This window comes from Ahaetulla prasina, chromosome 1 (genome assembly GCF_028640845.1).
Source record: "Ahaetulla prasina isolate Xishuangbanna chromosome 1, ASM2864084v1, whole genome shotgun sequence".
NCBI lineage: Eukaryota > Metazoa > Chordata > Lepidosauria > Squamata > Colubridae > Ahaetulla > Ahaetulla prasina.
In genome coordinates, this window is record NC_080539.1 from 180,032,154 (window position 1) to 180,051,267 (window position 19,114).

The window sequence follows — 19,114 nt, forward strand, 5'->3', positions numbered from 1 at the left end:
ATTGTAATAGATGATTCTATGAATTAAACTCAGGTCATGTCGAAGGCGGAGTAGTTCTAAATTTTCTAAACCCGGGATTTCAAGTCTGGTGGCATAATGTATTTTGTTGTATTCAGAGGAGTGGAGAACTCTTCTTGTAAAATATTTCTGGACACGTTCAATTGTATTGATGTCAGAAATGTGGTATGGGTTCCAAACAGTCGAGCTGTATTCAAGAATTGGTCTAGCAAATGTTTTATATGCTCTGATTGGTAGTGTAGTGTTTTTGGAGAAGCACAAAAACTCTTCCCAAAATCCCCAAAGCTTTAACCAAAAACTATCTATTATTGACCTCACCCCATTCCTAAAAGGACTATAAGGGGCATGCATAAGAGCACAAACGTGCCTACCATTCCTATTGTTTTCCTTCATTATATCCAATTAATATAGTTATTACATACTCATACTCATATATATGCTTATGTGTTGTAAAGTTGTTTCATGCTTATGCTTATATACTGTTGTGACAAATAAAAAAAATAAAAAAAATTAGGCAGGCAGGCAGCCTTGAATATTCAGATGGTTCGCAGAACTCCACAAGTTAGCAAATGGTTCTCCTGAACTGGTATGAACTGGATGAATCCCACCACTGAACTTGCTGCCCAACACCTTTTGGAAAAGCAGCTCAAACAATTGATACAGGCTTACAAGAAGGCAGCAGATGCCCATCAGAAGGAGGGCCCATCTATAAAAGTGGGAGACAATGTTTGGCTCTCTACCAAGGTCTTAGCCACTTCAACACCTTCCAAGAAGCTGGACCCTAAATTTGTGAGACAAGCAAAGCTGGCTGAGGAACTCTGGGAGTTGAAGTCCACAAGTCTTAAAGTTGCCAAGGTTGGAGACTCCTGCTCTAGTACAATATGATCCAAGCACCCCCTCCACCACCATTCATAGCAGAGGGAAAACAGAATATGAGATGGAAGACATTCTAGACTCTAGGAAAAGAGGCAATGGCATATAATACTTGATTCATTGGAAGGGCTACCTGGTTTCTGATCACTCCAGGGAAAACACATGGCATGTTCATGCCCCTGACTTAGTTTTTCACTTTCACCAGCACTTCCCCAACTAGCAAAGACTGACCAAGCTATCAGTCCCCTCCCCCTAGTTTTTGCATGAGGAACCTGTCAAAGAAGCTGTTAACCAGCCCTTCTGCATTCCTCCTGGGGGAGCTGTGACACTCACCTACAATTAGCCTTCCACATCCTACAATTAGCCTTCAATTTCCTGGAAGGGGAGGGGACCTCTAATAATTTTTTTTGTGTTGCAGCAACCAAGACCTGCCTCTCCCATTCCTTCAGATGAGAGTTCCTTTGTGACTGCTTCCCTTCCACCCTTGCCAAGTTCCCATGAGAATTCAGTCTATAAAGACACAGCACAGGAAAGGGAAAACAGCACAGAAAAACCAATATAAGAAACATATTTTTGGTTAACATTTTTGTTTTATTTTGATTCACTTTAAACCCTGAGACCCTTCCATATTGATTAATTACTTCCAACAAATATACACTCGAATTTATAGGCTGAGTCAACATAACAACCAAATCATCTGCAAATGCTCTAACTTTGTATTCATGTCTTCTAATTCTAATACCCTCTATCTCCCTTAACTCTCTTATCTTATCCAATAAAGGTTCCAAAGACAAAATAAACAATAAAGGTGATAAAGGACACCCCTGCCTTGTTCCTTTCGCAATTTTAAAACTATCTGTCAAACTACCATTAATTATTATCTGAGCTGTTTGCTCTCCATAAATTGCCCTAAGTATTCGTATAAAACCATTTCCAAATTGCATTTTGTCTGTTAATTTAAATAAAAATTCTCAATGCAAACGATCAAAAGCTTTCTCTGCATCCAAGAATATAAACGCTGCCGGAATCTGATTTTTCTTTTCCAAATATTCCAGTAAATTCACTATCTGCCTAACATTATTCCTCATTTGTCTCCCTTTTATAAAACCAGACTGGTCAGTATGAATCCTTTGTTGTACAATTTCCATTAACCTATTTGCCATTATTTTCGCAAAAATCTTATAATCATTATTCAAGAGTGAAATTGGTCTATAATTCCCAGGCTTAGTACAATCCTGATCCTCTTTTGGTATCAATGAAATAAAAGTAACATAACATAACATAACATCAGAGTTGGAAGGGACCTCGGAGGCCTTCTAGTCACCATCTCAGTCAGATGGTTATCCAACATTTTCTTAAAAATTTCCAGTGTTGGAGCATTCACAACTTCTGAAGGCAAGTCGTTCCACTTATTAATTGTTCTAACTGTCAGGAAATTTCTCCTTAGTTCTAAGTTGCTTCTTTCTTTGATCAGTTTCCACCCATTGCTTCTTGTTCTACCCTCAGGTGCTTTGGTGAACAGTCTGACTCCCTCTTCTTTGTGGCAGCCCCTAAGATATTGGAACACAGCTATCATGTCTCCCCTAGTCCTTCTTTTTGTTAAACTAGACATACCCAGTTCCTGCAACCGTTCTTCATATGTTTTATCCTCCAGTCCCCTAATCATCTTTGTTGCTCTTCTCTGCACTCTTTCTAGAGTCTCAACATCTTTTTTACATTGTGGCGACCAAAACTGGATGCAATATTCCAAGTGTGGCCTTACCAAGGCATTATAAAGTGGCACTAACACTTCACGTGATCTTGATTCTATCCCTCTGTTTATGCAGCCCAGAACTGTGTTGGCTTTTTTAACAGCTGCTGCACACTGCTGGCTCATATCTAAATGGTTATCCACTAGGACTCCAAGATCCCTCTCACAGGTACTACTATTGAGCAAGGTACCACATATACGGTACATCAGTATCTGATTAAATAACTCCATAAGTGGACCAACTATCTCATCCTGTAACTTTTTATAATATATTGCTGTAAGTCCATCTGTGCCCGGGGATTTCCCTATTTTTAATTGCTTTATTACCAAAATAATTTCCTCAGAAGTTATAGGCCGATTCAACTCTTCCCTTTGTTCATTAGTTAAACCTTTAACCTTATATTCTTTCAAATATTTATCAATATCCATATTCAATATTGTATCTCTGGCATATAAATTTGTATAATATTCCAAGAAAGCCTTTTTAATTTTATCCTGTTGAAATCGCACTTTACCCTTGTATTCAATTCTTTCAATAGTACATATAAGGACAAATATAAAAAGTGGAAAGAGGGGCAAATAACTAAGGCAGAATATCAGCAAATAGCCCGAGCCTGTAAAGATGAAGTGAGGAAAGCTAAGGCTCACAATGAACAAAGGCTAGCGACAAAAGTAAAAAATAACAAAAAAAGCTTCTTCCAACATGTTAAAAACAAGAAAAAAGTCAAGGAAACAATTGGCCCATTGCTGGGAGATAGTGGCAAGAAGATGACAAGCAACAGGGAGAAAGCAGATCTACTTAACTCATATTTTGCATCTGTCTTTACACAAAAGGAAAAAACAATCCAACCTATCAAAAACAGCACTACAAAAAACAGATTAGAAACACAAGTTAAAATAGGGAAGAAAATGGTAAGTGAACACCTGTCTACCCTAGACGAGTTCAAATCACCAGGACCGGATGGATTACACCCCAAGGTTCTGAAGGAACTGGCAGACGTGATCTCAGAACCACTGAACTATATCTTTCAAAGATCCTGGAGCACAGGGGAGCTGCCAGAGGACTGGAAAAGAGCTGATGTAGTTCCCATCTTCAAAAAAGAAAAAAAAACAGATCCAGGAAACTACAGACCTATCAGTCAGACCTCAATACCGGGGAAGATTCTGGAAAAGATAATCAAGCAACGAATCACCGAATACCTAGAAGCAAACAAAGTAATAACCAAAAGCCAACATGGGTTTGTCAAAAACAGATCATGCCAGACTAATCTTATCGCATTCTTTGACAAAATGACAAAATTAGTAGACCAGAGGAATGCTGTCGATATAATTTACTTGGACTTCAGTAAAGCATTTGATAAAGTAGACTATAACCTACTACTAGATAAAGTAGAAAAATGTGGGTTAGACAGCACCACCAGATGGATTCGTAACTGGCTGACCAACCGCACTCAACGTGTAGTCTCAACGGAACTACATCCACATGGAGGGAAGTATGCAGTGGAGTACCCCAAGGCTCTGTTTTAGGCCCAGTACTCTTCAACATCTTCATCAATGACTTGGACGAGGGGATAGATGGGGAACTCATCAAATTTGCAGATGACACCAAGCTGGCAGGAATAGCCAACACTCCAGAAGATAGGCTCAAGTTACAGAAAGATCTTGACAGACTTGAACATTGGGCGCTATCTAACAAAATGAAATTCAACAGTGAAAAAAGTAAGGTTCTACATTTAGGCCAAAAAAACAAAATGCACCAGTACCATATATGTGGTACCTTGCTCAATAGTAGTACCTGTGAGAGGGATCTTGGAGTCCTAGTGGATAACCATTTAGATATGAGCCAGCAGTGTGCAGCAGCTGTTAAAAAGCCAACACAGTTCTGGGCTGCATAAACAGAGGATAGAATCAAGATCACGTGAAGTGTTAGTGCCACTTTATAATGCCTTGGTAAGGCCACACTTGGAATATTGCATCCAGTTTTGGTCGCCACGATGTAAAAAAGATGTTGAGACTCTAGAAAGAGTGCAGAGAAGAGCAACAAAGATGATTAGGGACTGGAGGATAAAACATATGAAGAACGGTTGCAGGAACTGGTTTGTCTAGTTTAACAAAAAGAAGGACTAGGGGAGACATGATAGCTGTGTTCCAATATCTCAGGGGCTGCCACAAAGAAGAGGGAGTCGGGCTGTTCACCAAAGCACCTGAGGGTAGAACAAGAAGCAATGGGTGGAAACTGATCAAAGAAAGAAGCAACTTAGAACTAAGGAGAAATTTCCTGACAGTTAGAACAATTAATAAGTGGAACGACTTGCCTTCAGAAGTTGTGAATGCTCCAACACTGGAAATTTTTAAGAAAATGTTGGATAACCATCTGACTGAGATGGTGTAGGGTTTCCTGCCTGGGCAGGGGGTTGGACTAGAAGGCCTCCAAGGTCCCTTCCAACTCTGATGTTATGTTATGTTATGTTATGTTATGTTATGTTATGTTATGTTATGTTATGTTATGTTATGTTATGTTATGTTATGTTATGTTATGTTATGTTATGTTATGTTATGTTATATTACATGCTTTCTGTCTTTTCCTTAACATGTAAGCCAACCACCTCCCTGATTTATTGGCATTACAAAAAGTATTATGTTTAGCATATTGTATATTGGTTGCCACCTGATCTGCCATTAACATATTAAATTGACTCTGTAATATCTTTATCGCCTCAGTAGTTTTTAAATCATGTGGATTATATACCAATAATTGTTGTTTCCTCTGAAATTCCTCTTCTAAATCCCTACGCTGTTTTTGTAATTTTCTCCTCTGTCTACTATTAATATATATCAAAGAGATGAAGGGTTTTAACTATAACAGCAGTCACCTACAACATATCTTCCAGACCTCAAATGCAGAAAGATCTACATAACCCTTCAACACTCCAGTCCCACAAGCAAAGGAAAAGTCTGTCACAGAAACCTGCTTGGCCCAAATAAAAGATCAGGCAGAAAATTAAAATATTTCCTTCTTTTTACTGACCTGAGAGACATAGGAATTGTTTAATACCAAAATGTTGGCTGAATGGTTTCTCACTTAGTAATGATTAATTTGATTCCATTTCTTTACCTATGTATATATGCATTTATTTATTAGTCATATTTATATGGCCATCTATAACTAAAAAGTAAAATATTTATTCCGGAAGGTTTTGTTAGATATTGCTTACAGGCAGGAAGATTTTGCAATTCATCCTGTATTACATAATTTTAATAGATTATTTATATACTTTATATCAGGGGTCACCAACCTTTCGGACCTCAGGGACCACTAAATTCATAATTTTGAATCCGGGGGACCGCTAATATGATTTTTTAAAAAAAATGAATAGAATTTAGTGCAATATAAAAAAATGCAAATAATTTTTTTGTGGACCACCAAAATTTTCTCACAGACCACCTGTGGTCCACGGACCACCAGTTAGTGACCACTGCTTTATATTGACCTTAGAAAGCTGGGATATTAGGTAATACAAATAAGTGGAACTGGTTTCATAACCTTTTGATAATTTCACTATTTGTGTAACAGGTGCCAGGAAAAGATCAAATTCCTACTGGGGGAAAACAAGGGAAAAGTTCCAAAGTCCTTTACTGAACAGAGCAGTCTGAGGATTCAGTAGAAAGAGTAGCTGGGCTCTGCCTACTGCATTGCTTCGAAATACAAGCTGGAATCATTTCAGTTTTCAAAATTCCTTGTAATTTTTATTGAAGACTGCTTATTAAAAGGAAATGGATTGGACCGGAGCAATTTTAACTTTATTACTATTTATTTTTGCAATTATGTTCCTTTTGAAAAAGAATAGTTCTGGGAATAAGAACTCCCCCAATCTCCCCCCAGGACCCAGGACTATACCTATTTTGGGAAATCTGCACATGATTGATCTGAAGAGGCCTTACAAAACAATGTTAGAGGTAAAGCTTGATCATTAGCAAGTCTCTTTACTGTTATTTGCCAAAACCTATTGGGATGGGACCAAATCCTGGTAACATGGTCGGGTAAGTCTCCCTGATGGTGTTTATTCTATGTAAAACTGGAGATCTAGCTGAATATATTTAAATATTTTATGTTCAAACCCTCAGGAACTTGTGGGGAAATGTAAATGCTCTTAAACCGAATGACTTGATACCTATAGAGACATTCCTATGTTTGCACCTTAAGCAGAAGTCATTAAATCTATTTCTGCTGTTTACAATACCACAATTAATCAATTGAATAAATAATTTTCTGATTATTTAGATTTGCAAAAATGTTCAAATCCCAAAGAGCCTTTGGAGAAACATAGAAGCTCTTAAGGTTGAGTAACTGGAGATGTACTTAGAGGAACTCCTATGTTTGCACATTTTAAGCAGAATTATAAGCCATTAAATTCAATTTCTGCAGTGGCCAATACACAACCAAAATTAAGGGCAGAACAAGAAGTAATGGGTGGAAACTTGTTAAAGAGAGATACAACCTAGAAGTTAGGACACATTTTCCGACAGTGAGAACAATTAATCAATAGAATAGCTTGCCTCCTGGAGTTGTGGGTATTCCACCACTTCAAAAATAAACTGGACAACAATTTGACTGGGATGGTATAAGGCTCCTGCCTTGAGTAGAGGGTTAGAATAGAAGACCTCCAAGGTCCCTTCCAGCCCTATGATTCTATGATTCACAGTGTATCCTGCACAGATAATGTTGTTGCAACATATTAGAAACCTTTCTCAGCTTGACAAGCATTTCTATTGTGAGGATCTTTTATTATATAAGCATTTTAAATGTTAAAAGTAGATCATATGAATATTTTAAAAATATAAAGAATAATATACTATCACAATTCTCAAGAACAGAAAAAGAAAATAACATTATATGTATCTTTGAATTTTGACATGTAGTTCCTTAAATATCTTCTAGGTATGTATACTGTATACTGCATGAATCAAAAAGAGGGCTGTGAAAATATTTACAGATTCCTCACATCCTGGACATAAACTGTTTCAATTCCTACCCTCAAAATGACGCTATAGAGCACTGCACACTAGAATAACTAGACACAAGAACAGTTTTTTCCCTGAATGCCATCACTCTGTTAAACAAATAATTCCAACACTGTCAAACTATTTACTATTACACTTCTCATCGTTCCCATCACCCATCTCCTTCCACTTATGACTGTATGACTGTAACTTTGTTGCTTGTATATTGATATTGAATGTTTCTTGGTTGCTTATTTGTACCCTATGACTATCATTAAGTGTTGTACCTTGATGAAGGTATCTTTTATGTAAACTGAGAGCATATGCACCAAGACAAATTCCTTGTGCGTCCAATTACACTTGGCCAATAAAAAAATTCTATTCCATTCTATTCCAATTATTGTTAAAAATTGTCTCTTTGATTCCCTTCTGCTGAATTCCAGTGGTCAAAAGAATATGGTCCCATTTTCCGCATCAAATTGGGATTCCAGGAGATGGTGGTGCTGACTGGCTATGAAACGGTCAAAGAGGCACTAGTGAACCAGGCCGATGCATTTGCAGATAGGCCTTTTATTCCCATTTTTGAAGAAGCAACAAAAGGGTTTGGTGAGTTATTTCATTTTGGATTGTAGTTGACAAATCTTTCAGATGTGTGATCAGTATAGATTTTTTCATTTGAGGTTTGCACCAGAAGGAACTCAGATGAAAGAAATAGCTTCTGAAAATCCAGCAAGTATAAAAATCCAACTAAAACCTTTCTTGTGCCACTGTGACTTTATCCCTCAGTGCCAATGGAGGTAATTTAAGAATAAAAAGCTTTGTCAATATTGTATCAAGCCCCTAGGCCTCATATGCTGCTCACTACCGTGTTTCATTCTGCATATTGGCAAATTTGGGGGTGGGGGATGGGTGTTTGAGGAATTCCATAGGAAGGATTTCTGCCTGTCTCTCTCCTCATATACATGGTTATACAAACCTTTTCTTTGTACAATGTTTTTGCCAGTGTCTCTCAGAAATTAAGGCTCTTTTGACCAGATAATACTCACTGGTGAATTTCTGCATCCTTAAAAGATACTGTAAATTTGATTTTAAGTTTTTAAAGTGTATGATGTTTGTACTATGCAGCAAAAAAGTGTTTGGTATATGAATTTTTGAAAAATAATAATGTATTAAGATGCCAGATGATTTGGAATTATAGTTTTGAACCATTTAGAAGATATTTGCATATGGAAAAATGATTACTTTCATTTTTCTTTTTTTTTTTTGATAAGGTGATGCTGAAGGCTGGATACCAAAAGCATATGATAAAGAAAATGGAGCAGAAATCTTTAACACAAACTTTGAAATACCTTTCAGCCAAGTTCCTGGACAGATTGGATGAAACACTTGATCAAATTGATAGAACATATTTTAATGAAGGTGTAAAGCAAGAGTGAGCAAAGATGATAAAATTATATTTTACTATTTACCCATTTTCTCTTCAGGTCTTGCTTTTGCTCGTGGTGAGAGCTGGAAAGTGATGCGACGGTTTACATTATCCACATTACGGGATTATGGAATGGGCAAGAGGACCATTGAGGACAAAATCACAGAAGAGTGCAGTGTCTTAACAAAGACAATGGAGACTTATGCAGGTGGGTCGGTATGGATGGAAAAGTGGTTCCAGAGAACTTGAATTCTTAATTCAGTGTCTCTCATCAATCACTTCTAGATCACTTCTTATTCTTCTTTAGAGACTCCACTAAATCCTCTATTTAGAGTGGGTTGCAAGTCCTTCATCTAAGCATGACAATATGTTGTAAACTGGAGTTCTTGTTCCTCCCTGCTTTCGGTCAAGCCATTTGATCTTTAAAACTTTAAAACAATAATTTAATGAGGATGCATTGCAATAACTTTGCTAAACATTTTATCCTCAAGGATTTCCACAGTTGCAAAGAAAACATCACTGATGTATGGCCAGATATTATAGCTCTGATTCTGGGAAAATGAATTACCATTGAAATACTTTTTTCATATTTTTAATATAAATACTTCCAATGTTATCAGCATATATAGCTTTCTGTGAGCAATGTTCCCTTTATATAAGCTGATTTTGAGTATAAATGCAGTAGAAAACAGATTTCATCCTGGTTTTATTCACAATTTTTTTTATCTATCGTTTTTGTCCAGGAAAACCCTTTGACGTCACAAGAATTCTCACTGCTGCTGTTGCCAACATCATAGTTTCTATTCTACTTGGGAAACGCTATGAATATGAAGATGCCACATTTTTACGACTACTGAAGATAATCAGGGAAAATGTTCAGCTTGCGGGAAGCCCTGCTGTGTTGGTAATCTAATTTCATGTTTGGCAAAAAAATTGCCATGAAAAACAAGCAGCAAAATGTGTGTCATTCAAGCTTTGTTGAAAAGCAAAGCTTGTTGCTTTTCATAGCATTGTTTTGATAAAAATGTTTGAGATTTCCATCTTAAAAATTCAAAATGTTCAACTTCCATTATATGTGTTTTTCTTTATCATTCTTTTAGCTATATAATTTGTTTCCCAAGCTGGGGTTCCTTTTGGGTGCTCGTAAAACAATAATGAAGAATCAAAAGGAGTTCCATGATTTCATACGGACCACCTTCATAGAATATCTCCAAGACCTTGATGACAATGACCAGAGGAATTTTATTGAATCATTTCTTGTTCGACAAAAACAGGTAAGGGATTATTTTACCCATATCTGTTATTACCAATTATATTTTTTAATAAATGAGTCTCCATATATACTGTCTGCAGGTTGGTTAAGAGCTTTCTTTCAGAAATATAGAACGAAACAAATTTCCAAAGCCATTTTAATCATTCCCTCTTCATTACTTTATTTCAGAATCTGCAGCTACTTAAAACTACACCCAGATTGATTTATCTCTCCATTAAAAATGCCCTAAAATGCCCTAAATATTGGTCTCTTTCTGGAGAAATGGGTCCAAGTGGGGGTGGGAATGGGTGAACCCTTTGTGCCAATCGTTTCTCTTTCTGTGCAACTGTTTGATTGATCATGTGGGTAGATTGAGCTTTCTTACTAGTATTTTCTTTATACACTTCAGGAGAATATGAAGACTACATATGATGGATATTTCCATAATGGAAACCTTATAGGTCTTGTAGGTGATTTATTTGGTGCTGGAACAGACACAACATCAAGCACTTTGCGCTGGGCCATACTCCTAATGATGAAGTACCCAGAAATTCAGAGTAAGCACTTTCATAATATTGGCTTGCAATAAAAAATAAAAATGACTGAAAAAGAATGTTTGCCATTTGACATACTACTTGAATGAAGGCAAAGTGATCAGCCAAGAATTAAGTTGCCTTAATTTGGAATGGAATGGAGTAGAGTGGAGTGGAGTGGAGTGGAGTGGAGTGGAGTGGAATGGAATGGAATGGAATGGAATAGAATAGAATAGAATAGAGTAGAATAGAATAGAATAGATTACTTTATTGGCCAAATGTGATTGGGCACACAATGATTTTGTCCCCGGTGCATTAGGTCTCAGTATATACACAAACAATAAATGTACATACAAACTACAAGGTAATAACTGTAAGATTCAAATGTAATAGGTATTCGAAAATATGGGAAGGATAATAATAATACAGCCAGACTACATGTGTAAATATCCTTAGACATAAGACAGTAGTGTGCTAATTAGGTATTCAGCAGAGTGTTGGCATGAGGGGGAAAAATTGTCCCTGTGTATAGTTGTTTTGACATGCAATGCCCTATAGTGGCATCCTGAGGGGAGGAGGTGAAACAGTTATGTCCAGGATGTGAAGGATTAGTATATATTATCTCAGCCCTCTTTCTGGCTCATGCAATATGAAGGTCCTCAGTTTTAAGGCTTTATCGACATATTTTCTTACAGTGGAGGTGAAATATGTTTGGATATACTTATGCAAATTTTGAACTCTATGACTTTTATAATTACCACTAATAATATTTTATGTATCTTTTTAATATTTCCCTCATACATGAATTTGATCTCTATATCCTTTTGATATTTCTTCCTATAGGAATCTGCTTTGTTCCTCTAATATCTGACAAAGTTCCTTCATGGAGTCCCACTAGATGCCTTTAATTTATGGACCTAAAATGTGCCCACTTGCCCAATTTCACCAGCACTCAAATTGCATTCAGAAGCCTATTTATAAGTAGTCCAGTGGGCTTACATGGGCATAATGATGCATGCAAATCACTATCTAGCCGGGGCTGGGTATAATCTCTGAACGGTCTGCAAGACCGCCAGGTGTAGAGTAGATGACAATAGTCCATTTGTAAAGTGACTAATGTATGAATGACCGTCTGAAGGGCATTCATCCAAGGATCATAATCAGTGACTATTGTATCATTCAGAATTTAGAATGTATGCATTAACTTCCCCTTAAAACAAAATTCAAAAAATGAATCATCTTGTTACATAATATCATTTTGTTCTCCAGGTAAGATCCAAGCAGAAATTGCAAGAGAGATTGGTGATATTCAACCAAGGACTGACTACCGAGTCAAAATGCCTTACACCGATGCTGTAGTTCATGAATTGCAAAGATTTGCTAATATTGCTCCCTCCAATGTGCCACATGCAACCTCTATGGATATAACTTTCAAAGGCTTCTTTATCCCCAAGGTGATTAATCTGAAACCACTGTATTATATGAGATCTAGTCTGTCGTGTTCGGTGGGTAGAAAAAAGTAGCCCTTAATTAATGGAATTGGCTAAATCAATTGTAAGGCCACAGACTGTTATCTTATTAGAACACTTTCCACAGATGCATCTCTCAAGGTGCCAATGGGAGATATTTTTCTTTGGCATCTGACATTCTGAAACTGCCCACCCCTTGATTCATGAGAGGTACTTTCCTCTCTTGCTCTATTCTTTTATTTCTTCCTCATCTTGGTTTCTTACTTTATTTCCCCACCTTGTCTTCAGTAAGCCTTTATTATTTTTTGTGTCCTGCATTCTCTTGATATATTTTCCTATTTTTTTCCCAAAATTTAAAAAGTATATAATGTGCAATATTCAAAATCCTTGATTTATTGTTATTTTCATTTTTAATATAATCTAAATTTATTTTATAGCCAGCCTTTGACAAGAAAACATTGGCAATTCCTCTCAAGGATAAAAGAAGTAGATGTTCCATAACAAAATAACCATAGAAAAAATTAAGATCTTTCCCACAATAGAGAGTAAATAGAAATGGAAAATCCCCATTTATTTAAAAAGAAAAAGAAAAAAGATCAAATCTAAAGAATACACTGACGGGCAAAGATGGAGATGGAAATATAGTTTTAATATATTTTTTAAATTGAATATTGCCCCAAGCCCAATACTTTACAAAATTCCAGGATTAATTTCCATAGCTTTGCATTAATTGGACATATTCCTTTCCATATCAATCTTTTATCCTTTCAATGTTTAGGGCATGCACATCGTTCCCTTGCTGACTTCTGTGCTCCATGATGAATCTCAGTGGGAGAAACCATATAAATTCTACCCTGAGCATTTTCTTGACTCTGAAGGAAAATTTGTGAAGAGGGATGCATTCATGCCTTTCTCTGCAGGTAAGATTCTCTGATGTCATAGATTATGTTTCATAAAAGGCAACCCTTAACACCTTGTTTGAAAAGAAAACAATTTATACAATATTGATCTCACAGACCTTATTTTGATACCGTTTAGGTCTCATGGACAACACACGTGGCCAGGTTCATTCAGGGACTAGTTCAGGGTCTGCAACCTTAAACACTCAAAGAACCATTTCCCACAGAAAAGAAAACACCGGGAGACACAAAACCTGGGTGGGTGTGGACAACTCGATGTCACTCACTCCCACCCAGTCACATGACCCCTGTGGTCACGCCTACTTAGCCAATGATTAGGGCAGAGGACCCTTGTTAAAAAACACCAGGAGCCACAAAACCCTTTTGACATCTCTCTCTCTCTCTCCCTCTCTCGCTGTGTATCTCTCTCACCCCTCTCTGTATCTCTCTCCATGTCTCTCCCTCTCCTCCTCTCTATCTCCTCTCTCTCTCTCTGTCTATCTCTCTCCCCCCCCTGTATCTCTCTCTCTGTGTGTGTGTGTGTGTGTGTGTGTGTGTGTGTGTGTGTCTATCTCCCCCATCTCCCCCACTCTCTCTGTCTCTCTCTCTCTCTGTATCCCTCCCCCACCATTCTGATATGAGGCATCAGGCAGGCCATGAGGTGTTCTCACAGCACCTTGCGCAGCACAGTGAACTTTATCACGCTTCACAATGGGGATATGGGGTTCCATCCTCCTGGAGACCATTATGGCATGGAGACACAATGCGACCCTTCCCCACTTGCACCTAGCAACAGAATGTGGCTTACATCTCTGAATCTGAAGAGGCGGGAGGCAAGGGCTGCCTTGAGCACAAATGTGGCATAAAGGCAAGTACAGGGCCACTTCGCTCCTGCACTAAGGGTCCGGCCATCACTTTGCAGCTCTTTGGTCAAGTGCCACAGGCGCGAGCTCCAGCCTGAAGAGGCAGGAGGCAAAGGCTGCCTTGAGCACAAATGTGGTGCGAAGGCAAGTACACGGCCAATTCGCTCCTGCACTAAGGCTCCGGCAACCCTCCTCCTCCTCTTATGACCCCCTGGCTGGGGGATGCACATGAGTGAGAAACTCTCCTCAAGTGAGCAGTCAGGCTCAACCAAAGCACAGCAAAGGTGCATGTGTGGCAGCTGGCTGCTTACTTGAGGAGGGTCTCCCCACTCAAGCGCGCCCTCCTGTCCCCAACATAGCTGACCAGGGTGTCACAAAAGAAGGAGGGGGAGGAGGAGGAGGGGGAGGGGAAGCCTCCGCCACGGCTCATATTTGTTCCTCAGCCAGGCTAGATTTCCAAAAAGAAAAAAAGAAAAAGAAAGAAAGAAAAGGAGTAGCAAAGAGCCCCAAGGAGAGCTCACTGGCTTTCCAAGAGAGAGAGGACACACACACACACACACACACACACACACACACACAGAGAGAGATACACATACACACAGAGAGAGAGACACACACACACACATACACACACGCACATGCACAGACATAGAGAGAGATATATAGAGAGGGGGAGACCGGGTGAGCGTCTTTGGTGAGGGTCCTCTGGCTTTATCTGAGCCTGACCCCAGGGTGGGCATGCTAGGTTCGGTGGAGCCATCCCCCTTTTCCTGCTGCCCTGAGCTTCTTTAAAGCTGTGGCTGGGCACTGCTGGCTCATTCCTTTTTCCATTGTCCCGTCCTCCTGGATCCCATTCCCACCCCACCAGCCTCGTGTTAGCGAGGCTGGCGTTGGTCATGGCTGGGTTGGGCCAGTGTCTCATGGTGGAGAGCAGGTTACGCATCTCCCCAAGTGACCAAGGCACCCCCAGAACCAACAAGGGCTGGAAGAAGTTCCAGCAAGAATGAGGCATCAAAGAATCAACCGGCCACTTCTCCATCCCCCGCCATCGCTCTTATCTTTTCAGGCCAGGCAAGGAGTGACTGGAAGGAGAGGGCAGGGCCAGCCAGTAATGAGACAGGGAGCTGCAGCAGAGGACCCAGAGAGCTGCAGGCAGCTCTGGAGTCACGGGTTTCCGACACCCAGACTAGTTGATTCCAATTGCCTGGGCAATTATCAACCCTGTGCATGAGTTACTGTTATTCCTGCTATGCTCAGGTAGCCCTTGACTTACAACCTCAACTGAACCTAAAATTTCTGTTGCTAAATGATACATTTGTTAAGTGAATTTTGCCCTATCTTACAACTTTTCTTGCCAGGTTATTAAGTGAATCACTGCAGCTGTTAAGTTAGAACCGGTTGTTAAGTGAATCTGGCTTCCCCATTGCCTTTCTTTTTCACAAGGTCTCAAAAGGTGACTCAGGGACACTGCAACTGTTATAAATATGAGTTAGTTGCCAGGCATTTTAATTTTGATCACGTGACCATGGGGATGCTGCAACAGTAGTAAAAGTGTAACTTTGAAGGTTCACTAAATGCCCTTTTGTAAATTGAAGATTACGTGCAATGGCACCAATAAATGACTGCACCACAATTGGATATTTATTAGCATCCTTTTCAAAAAGGCTTTCTCTGAAGTTTTCTCTATTCCAAGAATTAATCCACCCCCCAAAGAGCAGAGAATTACTGTAGATAAGCAGAAGGGATGTGTTTTGTCCACCCACCTCAGTCTGGGAGGCACGTGAACTGACTCAATTAGCCGGCAATTTAGTCCACAGCCGCTATCAGCTCTGGCAGCAAACCAGCGAGCGTCTGCCAAGGTTTTCTTTTATCTTCCTTGATGCTGGCATGTCAGAAGCTCGTTACCGGAGCAACCAGGAAGTCAGGAACAAACAGCAATCCAAGCAATCCAATGCTCAGTCAAATAGTTCAGCTCAAGTTTTCTCCAGTCAGTTTGGTTTGTCCATCACAAAGTAGTGGAGCAGCTCCTCCTGCTTTTATACCCTGTGGGGTGTGGCTCCGTGACTCAGCACTTTCTAGGCCTGCTCCACCCCTTCTTCTGTTGTTCCCGCCTCTCTTGTCTATGAAACCTGGGATCTAACCAGGACTGATTGTCCACAGCTGGGTCTGGAAGCAGTGCCTGGGCGGGGGGAGATACAGGAGACAGAGGCCTCATCACCTCCTCCACCTGGCCTGCCTCTGGCTCCTGGAGCTGAGCCAGAGAGGCCGGCGCTGCAGAGAGGAGCCCTGACAGCCCTTCCCCCGCACTCTCTGAGTCACTTTCTGGCAGGGAGCCCGGTCTGGAGGGGGGGCTGGAGCCACAACAGGATGCCTTGGAGAGGCCTACAATCTTCCCCATGATTGCCCTGCTTATCTAATTATTTTTGGATTATGTCCCATTCATCACAACACTCATAACCCACTCATCACAACATGTATCTTAACTCCATCAATATCTGAACAAGAACCTTACCTTACAATATTTTAATTGCTCTCTTCGGGAATCTGTTTTCCAGTGTTGGCATTAATTTTTTGACTTTATTTTCAGATTCAGAAATCTGCTACCATTTATTAGTTGAAAAAATTATCTGACTCCATTCCTTTACTGCATTTTTACTTCTTTCCATATCTGATCTGTTATCTTTTTTTCTTGTATGCTGATCTCTCTATGACCAAAGAATATTGAGAAACCCTGTGAAATAGTTTAAGAAACCAATAAACATAAATCTCTCCCTCCCTCCCTCCCTCCCTCCCTCTCTCTCTCTCTCTCTCTCTCTCTCTCTCTCTTGCCATCAATGCTTTCTTCCAGGTCGGAGAGTATGTGCAGGTAAGAACCTTGCCAAAATGGAGCTGTTCCTCTTCTTTACCAGCCTATTGCAGAAATTTACCTTCCAGACACCCCCAGGAACATCTAAAGATGATCTGGACCTGACCCCTGGTGTTGGATTTATCTCCACTCCTCTGCCGTACAAGACTTGTGCTGTGTTACGCTGATCTGACACAAACAACTGTAACAAGTTGTTTTCTCAGTCTTGAATTGCCTTCATTTTGAGAGGCACAATTTAACAAAGAATCCAGTATTATTTACATTTCATGTGTTGTTTAGAACAGGGGTCACCAAACTTTTGGACCTCAGGGACCATTAAATTCATAATTTTAAATCCTGTGGACCACTAATATGATCTGCCTGATGACCAGCAGGGAGGGCGTGGTTAGGTGGTCATGTGACTGGGTGGGCGGGGCCAACTCAGCGTCACTCACGTCGAGGGGTGCCTCACCAGCCTCTACTCACTCCTCCCATCCCAGCCCCTCCTCGTCTCCCCACCCGGGCTCCTTAAGACCCCAACAGGAAGCAGCTATTGGAGCTAAGCAGCCACCACAAGCAAGAGTTGGCAAAACAGCTCAGTTCAAATTGGATCTGACCAAGAAGACTCAGCAGAAACACCTCACTGAGAACTAGGAGCATAAGCTTTCCAAGCAAAGGAAAGACCTGCGAGAGGGCAAGGCCAGGTACCGGCACCTGGAGGCTCAGCAGGCTGAGATGGTCAGCTAGTTCCAGGCCATGATGCAGTCCCACTGGACCAAGACCCTCCGGCTCTTCACCACCAGCAGCCCTTCCCTCCAGCCTTTGCCCAAAGCCTCGCATCAGGAAGCTGAAATGGACCCAATGTTAGAATTTCTCCCCCCTCCGACCCACATAAAAAGACCCCGATGGGGGAGAGACTCTGCAACAATACAACCGTTCATGGCACATATCCGTCCCAGGGGCCATAGTTTGAGGACCCCTGCTTTAGTGCAATATTAAAAATGCAAATAACTTTTCTGCGGACCACCAAAATTTTCTCACGGACCACCAGTGGTCCACGGACCACCAGTTGTTGACCGCTGGTTTAGAAGATGAATGGTAATTTAAGGACATAATAATAGTGGAAGAAGTAGAATTACTGCAACATAATAATAACTTGCTGTTTTGCTTCTGTAAGAATTGCTTGGCTAAGAATTGGAATTGCCTCTGCCATTTGCTCCTTACTTGTTTTTCTGTATCACTCCGCGCCTGGTGGATATCTCAAGAAGCGGGGTTGCTAACCACTCATCCCCCTCTGTTGCTAAACACTCAACCCCCCTGTTGCTTGCTGCACTGCCAAAGGAAGGGATGGGCCAGGGGCCCAGAATTGGGTACTGAACTGATGACTGAAGTTATAAAATCACTCCATACCTTCCCCAAGGTGTGGCTATTCTCACCTGCATTGTTTGAATGTTCTGGATATAGATTCACCCAGTATTTTGTTTTAGGCCAAAAATAAAATCTGCTTCTTTTTGCAAGCCTCGTCTTGAATCACAGTCTTTTTGGCATCTCAGTGACTCAGGGAAACTTCTGGGACCTTACAGTAATAACCTATAAATTCATGAAATGTAGTTTCTGATAGGAAAGAATATAATCAGGAAATTCTGATCAAAATATTAACTCCGGTAACAAATGAGATTCAGCAACATTCAAAAACTTGTTTTCAAGAGTTGGGGATGGTCGGTATTCTAAGGGGAGAAGGCACACACACATTCTAAGGGGAGAAGGCACACAGAAGGCACACACTTCTATTAACTGGATAACAAATGAATGTACAACTGAACCCATCCATACTACCCTATACAACACTGTTTCAAACCTTGGTCTAGAACAACTAGTAACTAACAATACAAGACTAAACAACTGCCTTGACCTCATCTTCTGCAACAACACAAACTCAATTTATGGACTACAAATAAAAAAAACCTTTTCCAACAGTGACTACAGTATGATAGACTTTTGTCTCAATATACGCCATTACATAAATTGTCACAATAATGGTATTCCAAACTACAATTTCAAAAAAGCCAACTATGACCTTATAAACTATGACCTCTCATTTCTTGACTGGCAAAATCTGTTCTCGACCTTCATCATTGCAGAAGACCACTATAAAGTTTTCCTATTTGAAGTCAATAGAGTCATT

The 19,114-nt window shown here is 40.0% G+C and overlaps 1 protein-coding gene across 1 annotated transcript; it reads left to right on the forward strand.

The window, feature by feature from the left end:
• Nucleotides 1–6,309: 6,309 nt before the first annotated feature.
• On the forward strand, nt 6,310–17,959 carry LOC131198499 (cytochrome P450 2K1-like). The gene is made up of 9 exons (XM_058183214.1): nt 6,310–6,598; nt 8,086–8,248; nt 9,127–9,276; nt 9,812–9,972; nt 10,169–10,342; nt 10,730–10,877; nt 12,123–12,307; nt 13,101–13,242; nt 16,933–17,959. The coding sequence occupies exons 1-9, from the start codon at nt 6,416–6,418 to the stop codon at nt 17,115–17,117; spliced, it is 1,491 nt and encodes a 496-aa protein (XP_058039197.1). The 5' UTR covers nt 6,310–6,415; the 3' UTR covers nt 17,118–17,959.
• Nucleotides 17,960–19,114: the final 1,155 nt, after the last annotated feature.

Excerpts from the sequence above, each read along its gene's own strand:
- LOC131198499 (XM_058183214.1), top strand. The coding sequence starts at position 6,416 with ATGGATTGGACCGGAGCAATTTTAACTTTATTACTATTTATTTTTGCA. Across the intron at positions 9,973-10,168 it reads CGGGAAGCCCTGCTGTGTTG|CTATATAATTTGTTTCCCAA; the intron begins GTAATCTAATTT and ends TCATTCTTTTAG. Across the intron at positions 13,243-16,932 it reads ATTCATGCCTTTCTCTGCAG|GTCGGAGAGTATGTGCAGGT; the intron begins GTAAGATTCTCT and ends GCTTTCTTCCAG.